The sequence below is a fragment of the Parasteatoda tepidariorum genome, chromosome 1 (assembly GCF_982258835.1).
Source record: "Parasteatoda tepidariorum strain Cologne lab strain chromosome 1, Ptep-v5.0, whole genome shotgun sequence".
Taxonomy (NCBI): Eukaryota; Metazoa; Arthropoda; class Arachnida; order Araneae; family Theridiidae; genus Parasteatoda; species Parasteatoda tepidariorum.
The window spans coordinates 80,808,747-80,825,333 of NC_141755.1; the positions used below are offsets into that span (position 1 = coordinate 80,808,747).

The 16,587-nt window shown below is 31.8% G+C and overlaps 1 protein-coding gene across 1 annotated transcript in view; it reads left to right on the plus strand.

Moving 5' to 3' along the window:
• The window catches only part of LOC107441188 (uncharacterized), a 69,437-nt gene that overhangs the window by 35,359 nt on the left and 17,491 nt on the right, over positions 1-16,587 (plus strand). Inside the window, exons 17-31 of the mRNA XM_043051616.3 lie at positions 602-778; positions 2,097-2,306; positions 4,318-4,415; positions 5,534-5,734; positions 6,129-6,297; positions 8,580-8,690; positions 8,868-9,070; positions 9,199-9,352; positions 9,432-9,545; positions 9,702-9,872; positions 9,978-10,067; positions 10,494-10,655; positions 12,286-12,471; positions 14,792-14,925; positions 16,390-16,516. Coding sequence (XP_042907550.2) covers positions 602-778; positions 2,097-2,306; positions 4,318-4,415; positions 5,534-5,734; positions 6,129-6,297; positions 8,580-8,690; positions 8,868-9,070; positions 9,199-9,352; positions 9,432-9,545; positions 9,702-9,872; positions 9,978-10,067; positions 10,494-10,655; positions 12,286-12,471; positions 14,792-14,925; positions 16,390-16,516 — 2,307 coding nt within the window. The remainder of the gene's footprint in view (positions 1-601; positions 779-2,096; positions 2,307-4,317; positions 4,416-5,533; positions 5,735-6,128; positions 6,298-8,579; positions 8,691-8,867; positions 9,071-9,198; positions 9,353-9,431; positions 9,546-9,701; positions 9,873-9,977; positions 10,068-10,493; positions 10,656-12,285; positions 12,472-14,791; positions 14,926-16,389; positions 16,517-16,587) is intronic.

A 16,587-nucleotide genomic window follows, 5' to 3' on the forward strand; every position in this document is an offset into this window, starting at 1 on the left:
ACATAAAATAAAAAATATAAAGCCTGAACATTTTACCAGAACTAAACTTTACCTTTCTTATCATATCTCACATAATTTAGAAGTTGGATTTGTAAAGGCATATAATGTGGCTTTGAGGAGAACTCCTCCAGACTGAAAATCTGGGTCTGTCTGCTGCTATGGTAACAAGCGAGAGCACATTTCTAATGAGGGTGAAATGGAGAAAAAAAGGTGTCGATTGGTTTACTCACGACGACCTACGCTAGGACAAAACTATTCACCCCACACCCCTATTCGAAGTGACCTTTCCTTGTAACCATAGTACCAGCCACGACGCGAGACGAGTGTCTGGAGGAGTTCTCTTGAAAGCCGCACTATACATGATTTTTCTTGTTGTTAAATATATATTTATCGCATATTTTTCTTTTCTTTTCTTTTCTATTCTCAGTAATGGCAGAATATATTACCAAATTTTTAAAAATTTTAAAAAAATTTCCTATTTAATGTAAAATATCTTAATGATATTCAATCACTTTGTAAGAATTTGCTTTCAATATTACTATAATTCTTATGATTTATGAATTATAATAGATTAAAATAACAATATGCTCTTTTGCAATAGGAATAAATGGTCTCCCTGGAATGTCTGGTTCACCAGGTTTCCCAGGTTTACAAGGACCGCTAGGATCAAAAGGAGAGCCTGGAATCACAGTTAGGGGACCAGCAGGGCAGAGAGGACGTCCGGGTTTTGATGGAAATTCTGGTTTACCAGGTCCTGTTGGAGACTCTGGACCAAAAGGTTATTTTCTTAGTTCACTTATACTTGGAAATTTACGATTATATATGTCTCAAATTGATGTATATGATTATATATGTTTACGATTATATATGTCTGTTATTTATTATATTATGATTGTATAAAGATCATATCAATTTTAAACTGAACTTCTGAAGCAATTCACTACATTTTTCTACGACTATTATAAGTGTTTCTGAATTGTTTACATAAGTGCATAATTTGTTTAACTTACTACACTAAACAGTATAAATTGCAAAAAATAAAAAATAAAAATTCCTTAATAACTTTTGATCTAGTGATCAGATTTTCACTCACTAACAATGCAATCTCAATAATTTGAGAGGCTAGCATGTGGATTAATTTGTACAGACGACAAATAAAGCTACAAAATCATATACAAAACGCAATGTTTCTGAATAAAAAAAAACATTTCGGCGAATTTCGATTTTTGACTTTTAAAACGGTAGCTGTCTCCTGAAAAACGTACTCTCATTGTTGACTCCTTAATTCTATTTTTTTAAGTATCTTTGGCATTATTTAATTGAATTATTATTATTTTGTTTAATATGATATGCTCAAGTAAATTAGCAAATTTAAAGTAAACCTCTTTAGCTATTAAGATTTTATATAGGTACCTGATAAATCTAATATGAGATTAAAAGTTATTTAGACTTTTTTTCTTCTTTTTCTTGCGCGCACACTACACATTATTTGTGATGATGCATATGTATTAAGTTATAATGTTAAGCTTGTCTCAATAGCATAAAATACATCTCTGTAGTTTAACAAAAGGCTTGAGATAGTTTTACAATTCCGTTACTCTAATTCATATCTTTTAGAAGTTCGAATGAAAATAACTTAAACTAAATTAAACTGAAACAAATCAACAAACGTGAAAAATAAGATGTGAAAGATGATTATCCTTTATTCTAGCTAATACACAATTAATAACGTAAAATTTTTACTGTAAGTGGGGACTTGCAGTAAAAATTCAGGTAACAATAATAATAAGTAAAAGTTTAATAACAAATAATAATAATGCATTTAATAGCAAGTAATAATAAAAAGTTTACTAATAATTTGTTATAAAATAAGCATAAGTTTAAGTTTTATTTTTAATTTTATTGTATACCAAATTTATAATCATAACGTACATTATTTTATTGTGTGACCTTAAAGTCAAGGGAGTTGCAATTTTGAGACCAATGGCATGATAGCGGTAATGCGGGCATAAGCATGAATCACCCACCTTTATTTCCCATCTATCAAAGTGACCGTTTGTTTCGAATGTTATTTTCATTGTAATTTTATATTCCAGGAGATAAAGGGTATCCCGGTTATGGTCGGAATATAGTGGGCCCACCTGGTCCTCCTGGTCCTTCAGGATTGCCAGGGCCATCAGGAGACGTGGGACTACCTGGTCGAGATGGGTTTCCTGGGGCTGTAGGGGAGAAGGGTGATGACTGTGGCAGATGCTCGGCTGGATACCCTGGTGTTAAAGGAGACAGAGGTGCTGATGGAAGACCAGGTAAAACTTTAACTATTTAATGTTCAATTTTTTTCTCAATCGAATAAAAAAAGTTATGTTGCTTGAAATGATTCTATTCTGATATAAATATCCAGTTTGATTTATAAATAACAACTCTGTCACAATAGATATATTACGCAATAATATGTATGAAAAATGATTTTGCTATAAATAAAGCCCATTTGTAATATATGTTACTGATACAATATAATTGCCTAACTACATTTATCATAGAATTCTTCAGAATTTAACAATATATGTCTCTATAATTTCCTACATTATATTACATAATATGCAGAAAGTAGAAAGAAAACTCATTTGAGGATTGTGAAAATCGAAAACACTTTTTTAAGAAAATTTATTATTTGTATAGATAAAAAATATCTGAAATATGGTAAAAATGTTTATTCAGCAGTTGATGGAATATAAATGAGACAGTCAGTAGTAAAAAGTTTGAGTCTCTGCTTGAAAATAAAATATAATAGTATTGATTAAAATGCGAATAACATGCAGACTTTGAAAACACATCATTTGAACTTTATAAATCATTTAAATCAAAACAAAATATTTAGTTGACTTAAACAGCAACGTTATTCAATCGGCTTGACTAGTCAGGTCACCAAATTAAAAAAAATACGTTAATTAATTTACACCAAACTAAGCAATTTTTTTAATTAATAGTTTAATTTAATTTTTAACTGCAAGGTATCATAAAATAGGAATGTATCCTATTCAAAGATTTAAGTAAACTATAAAAATCAGATTTATTTCTTATAACTACTAAAGGGTTAAACAGTTATCAAAAAACAAAATTCAGGGTCTGTATTTATGAATAAATATAAAAAGTTTACTGTTTTTTCGTCAGCAGAGCAAAGAATGCAAAAAAAAATTTGATATTAGTTGCGGTTCTTTAATTTTTCACTATTTAAATAATTCTTATCTCGTTTCAACATTACATATAATTTTATGTTTAAGTATAAATTAAATCCTGAAGAAGTTCTGGAACAAATATAATACACTATAGTATGCCTGACCCTCTAAATTCGATTAACTACTTTTTTAACCTTAAAGCTGTTTTTCGAAGACTCTGTAGTCGCATAAAATGATGCTTTTTTGAGAATAATATGCTATTTTCTTAACTGATCAGAGTTTTCACGAGTTAATCATCACCGTTAAGTCACATTCAGCCAATCTTTAGCTCTATGTTTATTCTGAAACTGGCACAAAACGTCAATGTGGGGAAAAGCCATAGTTTTGAAAAAATAAAAAGCCTTTGTGGTCTAATTTTTTATGATTTAGAAACTTACTCGAATGCTGTATAATCTGGGCTCATGAAAATATACCAAAAATAAGAATAAAACATTGATTTTGGTAAGCTGCAGCTACAATTACAAAAGCGGTATCTAGGTGTAGACAGGAGTAAATATAGATCATTTACAGCACTAACCGTGAAAAACTGTTCTAAATATGGAAAAAGTGAAAAACAAAGTTCAGAGCATTCTTCATTTAGTTCGAGTAAGGCAGCTTGTGGACATTATTGTGAATAAAGGAATGTTTAAAATTCATCTTTGTTCGTAATTTTCTGCATTGTGACGCGATGAAACTATCTTAAAAAGAAACAAAAAAAAACTAGTTACAGCAAAACAAGTTAATTTTATATTTCCAAACTTTTCTCAAACTTTGTACAATGATATAACAATTGGCAATTAATATATTAATAAACATTGAATAGGTTAAAATAACTATATTAATCATTTATATTTATTAATTACATTAAACACAAAAATTTTCAAAATTTACTGATATTTTCCAGTGCATCATATATGATATAGTTATTTATGTTCCAAAATGGAGTTAATTGAATTTAAATAAAAGCTGCACATGAAGAATTAATAAAATTCAATTCAATGAAATACATAAATTAATGTAAATAAAAAAAAATTCCATTTCCTTGAAGTTTCGAATATCTTTACTAATATATAAAAAAATAACTAATCAATATTGATTATAGGTCAAGTGGGACCACATGGTTATCCTGGTTATCGTGGCTTGCCAGGTGAAAAGGGTACACCAGGATATCCTGGTGCTCCTGGTTTCAAAGGTGCCAGGGTAAGCTATACTCTATGTTTAGTTTTTCCTCTTGCATTATACAAAATGTGTTAAACAGGATTTTCCGCAAAGACTGCACTTAATATATGTTTTTTAGAATAGCTGGAAAATGAAAACAAAACAGTATACACAGTGGAGTTTGCAGATAAATATTTAATTAAAAAAACGCTATTTAAATCTGATAAATAATTGAGGAAAGTCGGTTTACAAAACATCGAAAACATCAATTTGATTGTGGGAGAAATCAGAGGGAAATCTGATAAATAATTGAGGAAAGTCGGTTTATAAAACATCGAAAACATCAATTTGATTGTGGGAGAAATCAGAGGGAAATCTGATAAATAATTGAGGAAAGTCGGTTTACAAAACATAGAAAACATCAATTTGATAGCGGGTGAAAACAGAGAGAAATCTGATAAATAATTGAGGAAAGTCTGTTTACAAAACATCAATTTGATTGCGGGAGAAAACAGCGAGAACTTGAAAAACGATTCTTAGAAAAACCTCCAAGTTTTAACATACAATCAAATAGGTTTTGATGTTCTGTTCAGCCACCTTCTCTAATTGTGATTTGTCAGATTTTGATAAGAAACTTTAAGGAACACCTTGTATAAATCAACGAAAATTGCTAATTAATGGGTTTAGTTATTAAAATTATATATTCTTAACAACGTTGAATTTTTTTTTTTTTTTTATGAATTTTTGATGAGCTTAGTTAATAATTTTCGGGCATCTGGAAACTTCATGACTTTGATTACTCTTTCAAAATTACTAATAGCAAGTATGTTATCAATAATTTTTTAAACAAAAATTTCTTAGTAATTCAATGTTTTACAAAAAAGGTATTATTATTAATATTATATTAACTTTCAGTGCCAACGTGTCCCTTTTTTAAAGGCAGTTTTTAAGGTTAAGATCCCAAAAATTAATTTTCGACGTAAACTATTTAAAGTTATTCTTCACTCTCACATTATTTTCGTTTCGCTGACAACGCGTATAAAAAATTTGTTTGACGCTCAACTTAACTAGCTATAACAGTTAATTATCCCCGATTTTTACATTTTGTAACGATAAGACTAGATTATTATTATTATTATTATTTTCCTAAATTTCATTAGGGCTTAGGAGGTATCGATGGCTCTGAAGGTTTTCCTGGAGAAACCGGTGATCCAGGTGATCTGATATTGCCTCCTGGAACCAAAGGGAAGAAAGGACTGACAGGAGATGATGGTGATCGTGGTTTTCCCGGATCAGATGGTATTTCGGGATCACCTGGACTTAGAGGATTTCCGGGATTTCCTGGAAGGAAAGGAGAACCAGTTAAGTATCGTTCACTTTTTTTATTGCTCTTAAATATTTTTTGGTACATTTGTATGTAATAGAATATGTTAGAAAGTAATTTAAATTAGAAGTTTAAGTGTTAGTACATGAAAGCTGTACTTTACTAGAAAACTATTTAAAGCATTTCATATTTTTCCCATTCATTTTTCATGACACCAATGACTCAAGTTTGAATCAAGCTTATACTTTGATGCTGTTTATAATAACATCAAAAGCCAAAACATTTAAAAAAACAGTAATAATTACTCAGTTTAAAATATAATTTAAATTATATTTTAAATTGTAAGCTATATTATTAACTACTGATTGACTTCTTCATCCACTTGCTCCTTAAAATGATAAATTCATATTTTTTGACAACTCCTATTTTAGGGTGACGATGGAGATCCTGGATTTCAAGGCAGAGATGGACCACCAGGATTAGTTGGGCCATCAGGACCAAAGGGGGAATCTGGAGATTTCTCATACGGGCTTGCAGGAAGAAAAGGGGAACAAGGCTATGAGGGACTTACTGGTTTTCTGGGATCGAAAGGGAAAAAAGGTTGAAATTCTTATTTTTTATCAAAATATATACCAGCTATAATTTTTTAAAATTATCAGGAAATTATAACAGTTAATGGAAGCCTGTTAGATACATAAATGGCGTCTAGCAAATGAGGTAGGAGGAAAAATGAGAAGACACCTACCAGATAAAAATTAACGCAGCAAATAAAGCGAAAATACAGTAAGGATAATATAAAAATCGAAGTTTGCACTTGACATGAACTTTCCTCAAACTCGATATTTTCCCAATGAGAAAATAGGGCAACTGGATCAATTTCAACATCATAATCACAAATAAAGAGCAATAAGATTGATAGAAAATCAGGCTAGAAGTAATTAAGTATTAATGAAAAAGCAGCACAACAAAGAAGAAATAAAAAAGTAGACACTTATTTTGGCACTTCTTGAATTGTTTTCCAGACTAATTTTTATTTCTTTTTTCACCTGAATCATTTCAAATTAATCTCCTTTTTTTTTGACGTGTAAAATAAGTCTCGAATAAAATTAAATAGTTTGTGGAAATATAATTATGAGCCACAGTTTCAAATTGTCCCGGAAAATCCTAATTTTTATGAAGGCAATAATATTTTCAGCTTGCTGCCCAGTTAGCTGTCCTGGAAATTCCGGAAACTTGTAAAGTACCTTTCTCGAAACAATACTAATGAAGAGTTTGATGTTAAAATGTCCTCTTTTAAAACACTATATCCTATCACTATATTGACTTAGACTTCTCCTTTAAAAGAGTCAATAAATCTGATATATTCCTTTAAAAATTTAATCGTTATCTTTATATATATGAAAAAGTATATAACTGAAATAAATATCAAACACCAATATAATTATTTGCAAATGCGGTTAAATGTTAACTTCTCTGATGTTGTGATGTACAAGATAGAGAAATGTCTTAATGAAAACGATGGTATTTCAAAGAAATGAAATATCTTAGTTAAGTAAAGTTTCACTTAATTCGTTAATTTTTAAACTTGTTTGCAATAAAATGCGCTTCATGTAGTCAATAATAGTAAATGATATCTTCTGTTATATTACACTTTAAAAATAAGTAAATTCAATCTAATCAGTACAAAAATACAAATTCTCATACAGTGAAAAAAAAACAATATTCACACCTCTTTGTCAACAAGTTCCACTAACAAATATTGTTATGGTGGAATAGATTATTATTGAAAGAATTGTATTCATTACTGCAAAAAACTCCACCAACAATCGACCACAACAATAAAATGGTTAATTTAAAAAATTCTCTTAGCAGAGGTTAAACAACCACAATTGAGGCATTGTGATTAGAAAAAGAATATTAATGTTTAACTGTAATTCCTTAATTGATAAGGAATAATATTTTTTCCTAATCCCGTAATAAATCTAAAAATTAATTGAGAAGAAAAAACACTTTTTACATTAGATCAAAAATTCTAAATGTGAGTTTTTTTCCTTTCATCCTGTTTTATGCGCCCTAGAAATTCCGGATCAAATTTAGTAAAATCCATTTGACTGTAAAATTTTATACTGTAATTTTTACAGTAATATTTATTTAACTAGAGTGGTTAAGTGATTTCACAATAAATATTACTGTATAAATTTTCAGATTGTTACATTATTACATTATCAGATTGTTTTATTCCGCAATATTTTAAGGTAGACCGGCACTCAGGGTGCCAACATTTTTTATCGTAATCTAAATCGGAATTTTTTACAATGTATAATGCTAAACAAAAACTTATTACTGATTTCGCATACAATTTATCAGGAGTATTATTCCCCAAAGGAAAAATTTGCCAAATTTTGAAGGAGTGGATGTTTCTGAACCAAACTAGAAGGATCAAAATCGTATTTTTAAATGGGGAAGCAATTTTAAACTCCATCCATTGGTTAACTTGTCCTGACACTAAACATCCTATTAATGTTGGTTAAAAAATTAAATTGCACTATTATTTTACTCCTACTGTATGTGAAACCTATACAATAAATTAATAGCTATTATTCAGGTATTCATTTATTATTTTTGCAATGTTCTCCCAAAACCATTTTGTACAGTTCACATATGAGATGATGCATATACCTGTATTTTCTCAGATCCCTGATGCTCAAATTTTGCATTTCTTTGTTTTACATTAATATTAGTTATAATTTGTTTAATAATAGTATACAATTTGTATTATATTAGTATCGTTACAATATTTGTAATTTTATCCAATTAAAACAATCTACAACGACATGAACTCGATAGCATGTATATAGTAATAAAAATGCTTCTGATGTTAGGTGACCAGGGTGATTCATTTGATGTCAGAAACATAACTTGGGCAAAAGGATACGTTGGACCTCCCGGAGAAAGAGGATCTCCTGGACCCCCTGGAAGACCCGGAAAAGAAGGCGAGTATTCCTTTGTTTAAATATACTGCAATAATTTTCAATAGTACAAATACAATAAAGTAATTTTCTGTACAATACAATAATGCTTCTCTATACAATTTTCTATACGGATGCAATAATTTTCTACATATTTTTATACTTTTCCGGAAAAATTTCATGAATCTGTTATCCGTATAGGTCCATCAGGTAAAGATGGAACCCCTGGTTATCCCGGACAGAGGGGTTTTAAAGGCGACGCTGGTTTCCCTGGCCCAAATCTCAGAGGTGAAACAGGTAACAAAGGCTATCCAGGTGTTCCAGGAAATGCGGGATTAGATGGACCTCCAGGACCTAAAGGATCACCAGGACCAGGAGGGCAGTATGGATTACCTGGTACAAAAGTGAGAATTGAAGTGCTATTTTGAAAAATAAAATTTAGATAGTTGTTTTGTTTTAATTTATAGTGCACAACGGTAAAAAAAATACGTAAATTGTCTTTTTTATAATACATTTTACAATCTTATTTCAGGGAGATCAAGGTGAGCCAGGTGAAGACGGGTTCCAAGGGTTTCCGGGAAGCCCTGGTTTTCCTGGTCGAAAAGGCGAAATTGGTGACCCGGGTTATGTAGGACGTATCGGACTACCTGGTCCAGTTGGATCACCAGGACCTCAAGGGCTAAAAGGTAAAAGACGTTTGAAAAGAAAACAATTAATGGAATAAAATGCGTTGTTATTTGAAATTGATAAATACGCTGTTTTTAGGTCTTCCTGGCATTCCTGGATTATATGGTGCAGATGGTGCAAAAGGTGAACCAGGAGATTCAGGGCCAGGAACTAAAGGGGACCGAGGCTTTCCAGGTTTACCCGGACTTACTGGTAATTTTTCAATATTTAAATGAGCATAAGATCAGTTTAGCTAGAAAGTATGTGTTGTTATATTCTTACCTAATTTAATACCATTATAAAATTTATTAAACTGCTTCATTTCATCTCAAAAAAATTTTTAAACTCAAAACTGTTATTTCAATTCAGGATTACCAGGAGGCAAAGGAGATAGAGGTTTAGTAGGTCAACCGGGTAGTAGAGGATTCAAAGGAGAAAGAGGTGAGGCGGGTTTTGATGGCGAAAGGGGACCTCAAGGAATTGAAGGATTGCCTGGACCAGATGGTAGGCCAGGGAAAAGAGGATTCGATGGTAGACCAGGTATATATTTTAAATATTTATATATAATTTTATAACATGATAGTTATCTAAATTCAAAACAATGATTCTTTAAAAATTATTATTTATCAAAATTTATAATTTTAGGTTTTCCGGGAGAAAAGGGTGAGCCTGGAATTCCGGGTAATGGTGGACCAGCAGGACCATCGGGAAGAAGAGGATTTTCGGGTTTAAAAGGTGAAAAATCCCTTAGTGAAGGAATCCTTAATTAAATCAACCAAACCTATTTATCATCTAAATTAATTTTCAATTATTTGACTATTGTTAATAAAGCAACTTGATTGAAAGTGCACAAAGCTTAAATTATTTAAACTAATTTAATAGAATTGTGTCTGAATAAAAAATAAGTAATTCGTTTTAAACCATAAAATTTAAGTGAAAGCTAATGAATTTCGCTCAAAACTACTGCATAAAATACTTTTGTAACTTTTTTCTTTGTAAGTTGGCGTGTAACACTTTCTGTATTTAAATTCAGTTCATATTTTATACCTTATTTTTCTAATAGTAAGAGAAACATTTTATCATAATTCCTTAAATTTTATCATTTACCGATGACGTATGTAATTTACTTATTCCAGTTTTGTTTTTAAACTATGTATATAGGTCTGATTGGTGACGTTGGTGAACAGGGCTTGCCAGGGCGGCCTGGATCATTTGGACTTCGTGGGGAAATAGGAGATCCTGGATATCCTGGAAACCCAGGACCTAAAGGAGAGCCCTCAACATATAGTCAAAAAGGAGAACCAGGAGAAACTGGAATACCAGGTATAATATTAAACCCCCATGCATATTTTCTGTCAATTAACTATTCAAGTACATTGCTGGTTTTCATAGGCAGCTCACATCCCCAAAAAATAAGCAATCCCATTCTATCTATTAAAGTAGTCAGTTGGTTTTGCTGCTAATAGTGAAAATATCAACACTGGTCAAAATGCTAATAGTAAAATTATCAACACTGGTCAAGATACAAATAAGAAAATTATCATTACGAAGACACAAGCGTTGTCTTGTTTCATTAGCTGTTCCTTATTTTACAAAGTGCAGTCTGACCTCTATTTAACGAAGTCACTAAATTCCGATAATAAGTTCGTTATATGGAAGATTCGTTAAATAGAAAATCACCTTTTAAAATACTTGAACAACAGAAAACAGGTTTTAAATTCATAAACACTAGACCTAGTATCAACTATTTATTTTATAAATATTAACCATAAAAGGAATCTGCATGGAAGACAAGAATAGAGCAAAGCATTATCCAGTGTTACACTATCATGCTACATACATTTTCAACTAAAAAAAGAACATAAATTTATGTATAAAATTATAGCTGCATTTATTACAAAAGTAATTTCAAACATACATTACCACATGCGTTCTTAAGTTTAATTGCTACTGATAAAATCCATTATTTTGACTGAGTTTTTCATTTGAAATGTAAACGAAAAGGGAAAGGGATTTTACTACTTTCTCTAAAATAGCTTTTAGAGAAAGCAGTAAAACATTACATTAAAGCAGTGGCTTCGAAAATTAATTCAAATTCATTTCCCCCATAAAATGCGTTAACAAGTTTGAACTATTCTGAAATATTTTGGAAAGTAGGGAAAGTGAATCTCAAAGAAAAGTTCGTTAAATAGAAAATTCACTTCGTTACTTGGAAGTTACTGTACGAAGAAATTTCCAAAATGTTCTTGGTTCCTCGAAAAAATTCGCAAAATAGAGAAATTCGCAAAATGGAAGTTCGTTCAATAGAAGTCCGACTGCTATTTCTCGCATTTGTTATTTTACATTTGATTTTGTTACTTGACTATCATTTTGTATTAATTAATTAATTAAAATCTTGTAAATGAATTTTCTGAGTATGAAAGTTTGTAATCACTGCATGAGCATTAAAGAGAGAGGATCAAAGATTAAGGAGAGGATGATTAAAATACATGTAAGTTAATCCGGATAGGAATAGAATAACGAAAAATTTTTATCCAAGTTTTAATTTACATTTTTTTTTTTAAATTTATAAACGAAAGACTTTTCTGTAAAGTCAAAAAATAACTTTGCATAAATTATGTTCATTATTTGTCGCCATAACAAAACTCGCAACTTAATCCCTCTTTGCGACAGCCTATATTTTAAGCCATTCTACTTAATATACTCAGAAAAGAACCACAGAAAACACTATTGACTCCAAATACTTCCTGTTAAAAAATAAAAATATTTTCATAAGATTTCTTTTTTTTCCAAGGGCTTATTAGTAAAAATCAGAAAAATCTGAAATGTCTGGGCCCTCTTAGAACTTTAAGACCAGCTTCGAAAAAAACACGTGTCAGTTAAAAGTTGAATTTTGTTTTTAAATTGAATTATCCTAAACTCATTTTAACTCTGATATTTTTTTTCATTTCAGGCGCAAAAGGTTCTAAAGGATATGCCGGACTCTCAGGGTTGCAAGGACGTAAAGGGGAGCAAGGACGTCCTGGCTTTGTATATCCAGGAGCAGAAGCTGCTAAGGGAACCCAAGGACCTAAGGGTTACCCTGGTCCACCAGGATTTCTAGGACCTAAAGGAATAGCGGGACTCCCTGGAAGGCCAGGTAATTATGGGAGAGGACAATGAATTTTATTCCCTGAATTTTAAAAATCAGATTTAAAACAGACTCAATCATTTTCCTCTCAATAAATATTTTTATTTTTCATTTTAAAATGGATTTTCTAAAAGTATCATTTTTTGATCATTCATCTTTAATTTTTGCACTTTTTGTTAAACAAGTACTAGACATAAAATGATGCTTTTTTTTACTAAAGATGTTTGAAGCTTTGCCTAACGTGAGAATAGTCAAATAACCTCAAACAGTCTTGATTTCCTGCAATTATGAAAGTTTCTCATTATTAACAATGATTGCATATCGTAAATAATATTTTGTTCATTAAATTTAGTTTAAATTCTGCTTGAGTTTAAAGACAATAACTAAAATTATTTTGTAAGTTGTACCATTGTATTCTTTTTTATATAGTTTTTGCAAAAATTTGCGAAAACAGACATATATTATTAAAAAAAAAATATTTTTCTAATATAATACAACAACAAAAAAAAACGAATTGACTTCTAAAATTTAGATGCTTACCTCCAAAAAAGCTGAATTTATTGTATTTTTTTTCAAACCATTCTATTTTATTGTTGTTGTTGTTGTTCATTTACGTCGCACTAGAGCTGCACAATGGGCTATTGGCGACGGTCTGGGAAACATCCCTGAGGATGATCCGAAGACATGCCATCACAATTTTGATCCTCTGCGGAGGGGATGGCAACCCCGGTTTGGTAGTCCGACGACCTGCACGCGAAGTCGAGCACTTTAAGGTAGAATAGTTTAACGAGGCCCAATACCGCACACCCTCGGTCCCTACGCAGGCTGATCCAAGTGGTCACCCACCCGCACACTAACCGCAGCCAGTGATGCTTGACTTCGGTGATCTGCTGGGAACCGTGTCTTAACGATCAGTCCACTGCGGAACCCATTCTATTTGAAGTTAATAACAGTAGAAGAATATTTTAATTGGGTACTTACGCTTCAAGAAGAAGAAGAAGATCACAGATACCAACACATGTGACCTATGATGTCAGCTCCAGCTAATCCCTTATAAGCAAAATGGCGTGTTGAAGTTCAGCTAAGTTTCTCCACATAAATTAGAACGTTAATTAACTTAAAGTTAATTGAATACAGGGCCGTATCTCACATCGAATTTGTTGAAATATAATCCTTTCTCGTCTACACCATTTATTTAACTTAGTTTTTTTATTGTAACCGTAATATGTTTTTGTTTTGTGTATCTGGCAACTTCGATGCATAATTAGTTTGTTTATGTTCTACGTGGCTTCATACCTGTCTTTGTGTTAAGTAATAAATATATAGTGAAAGAATTGAAATCTTTGTGAAAAAATATAGAGTGTGTCACTTAAGAGAATTGATACTTGACGGACTTGGCTTACTCGAAATAGAACTGAAAGAACAGTTGCTAACGCAAACAAATGCACCGTTTCAACAACCAATCAGGATCGAGATACCCACACTACGTCACTTCCAGGTATCCCATTGATATCTTAATGAATTTGTGAAAAAATAAGCTTTTTTAATTTGTAAAAATATCAAAAAAAGTAGTTTTTAAAAATTCTTTTTCTCTGAAACTCACCCCATGAAACATTTTGACTATGTTAAACTATACAGTGCACCTTAACCTAAAAAAATATTATTTTTTAAAAAATATCACATCTTTTATCACTCAAGCTGCTGAATGCTTTTTCCGAATGTTAATTATTTTTTTTTATAAAAAAGGACAATATCTTTACCTATAACGGAAAAAATGCCCATTTTAATGTAACAACGCCACCATTTTATTGAAATGACGTTTCTAATGTAACGACGTCGGAGGTATCAGTGACGAAATTAAAAACAAAGGCCGGATGATTACTACTACCCATGCATCATTTAATATTAAATTGTGGTAACTCCTTTTCCAGTATGGTCTTTGGATCACCATTAAGAATGAATACCAGACTGTCGCCTATGGCTCATTGGTGAGGCTTTTGTGTGACGTTAAAAACTGAACCAAACTCTCAGTTCACGATGTAATCTGTCTGAAAAACTTTTTTAACTAATATAGTAATGATAACCCAGATACAAAACGTAGCAAACCGAATCTTTCTATCTTCCTTATATTTTTCTTTCATTGTCGGTTTTTTTATGGATCCATAGTATCATAATTTAAAGAAGAAATGCGATCTATGAAAGTTTCATTTTTTTCTTCATTTATGATATCATTATTAAAAATGAAAAAGCACATTTATATTTTATGGAGGTTTTATCCACTTATTTTATGGGGTTTTATCTTCTTTTATCCACTTAACATTACTTTCAGGTCCACCTGGAATGAAAGGGGATTTTGGAATACCCGGTCTTTCTGGTCTGCAAGGACCCCCTGGACTCACGGGACTTCCGGGATTTAAAGGTGAAGCTGGTGATTTAGGTAGATACGGGCCACCCGGAATAAAGGTATTTACACACATTAATGCGATGGGTGAAATGTTTTAATATTATAGCATAGATCTAAATTAAATATGTCTGGAAGATTTACACAAGTACATTTTCGGTAGAAATTATGTAACATTTTTCATATAATGTAAAGTAGCGCATGGTATACATTACTCTGATGGTTCGCTCAATTTGTATCATACAGACAAGATCGATATGATCGGTTTTATTAAGTACATAAATCAAAAAAATAAAAATTAATAAAAAGCTGGAGCAAAAATGCATTATTTCTTATAGGAGACTTTATATCTAGTTTAATTACGGTTTTGTATAATGCATCCTAAAACAACGTTAAAAATCAACTTATTGTAATTACCCATTTAAGTTCTATTTTACTTATTTCTAAGGAAAATGATTGCTGGTTGAATTTCTTTTGTAGGTTAAATATTTTAATTTTGATTCAATTGATCCATAAGTGCATCTTTTGAATAGGACAAGTTATTCGGCTCTAAACAACCCTTCGTCATTTTTATATCCGTCGTTGAACAGCCGACCCAATTTTGGATGTGCGATTACTAATGTTCAACTCCGTAGCCTTGTAATTTTGAACCAAATCCAATAGACAAGGGAACTCCTGGATCAAGTATTGGGAGAAATTTGCCTTTGTGAAGGACTTTTTGATGGAACTAGCCCGTATTTGCGCTACATGGAAAGGAAAACCACGAAAACCTCCCACGGTTAGCCTGACGGCAAGGGAACTCCACCACTAAGGCTATTTTACGTCAACTCTGTGCGAGCCGGGTGCGGACTTCGAATCGACCAGCCATCACTGAGATTCGAACCCGGTTCATCTCATTGGAAGGCAATTGCTATATCCCCTGAGCCACCAAGGCTCAACCCTTCGTCATTTTTTTAATTTTATACCCGATGATGAACAGCAGATCCAATTTTGGGTTTACGACTACTAATGCTCAACTCCATAGCCTTGTAACTTCTGAACCAATCCAGAACACAAGGAAACTCTTGAATCAGCACCCCCAGAGGTATTAATTTGCTATGGGAACATGGAGGACTTGACGACTCAACGGATTTAACGTACATCAGTCACCATTACACGGAGAGTCTTCGGCTGGCTGGGATCGAACCCACGAACTCTTGGACGGGGCCTAGTGCCCTACCAACCACGCTATCCAGGTCCAACCCTTCGTCATTGAAGAAATTTGTGTTAAAAAAGTATCGCGTATAGCTATAACGTGAAGTTTGCACAGCCTATTAGTAAATTCGGTAAGACATAGTAAGATATTTAATTTTTTTAAGTTGTTTTTCTGATTTTCTATTTCTTATGCTCACATTCATTATTTCTGCAAACGTTATTTGAGAAGCATTTTTCAATACTAATTGACCAATTTAAAAAATATATTACTTAAATTATATTAAAATAATTGCCATTGGTACTAAAAGCTGGTTATATATTTTACTTAATAGGGTGACAGAGGATTGGAAGGCTTGCCTGGACTTCCTGGATCAAAAGGAGGGTTTGGATATCCTGGGCTTCCAGGAATTTCTGGTCTGCCAGGACCAAAAGGGCTAAGAGGCAACCCTGGTCCGAAAGGTACTTGAATATGTTGATAGTAATTCCGCTAAAAATGAAGCATTCTGGTTAACTTTTGAACTTATTTTCCG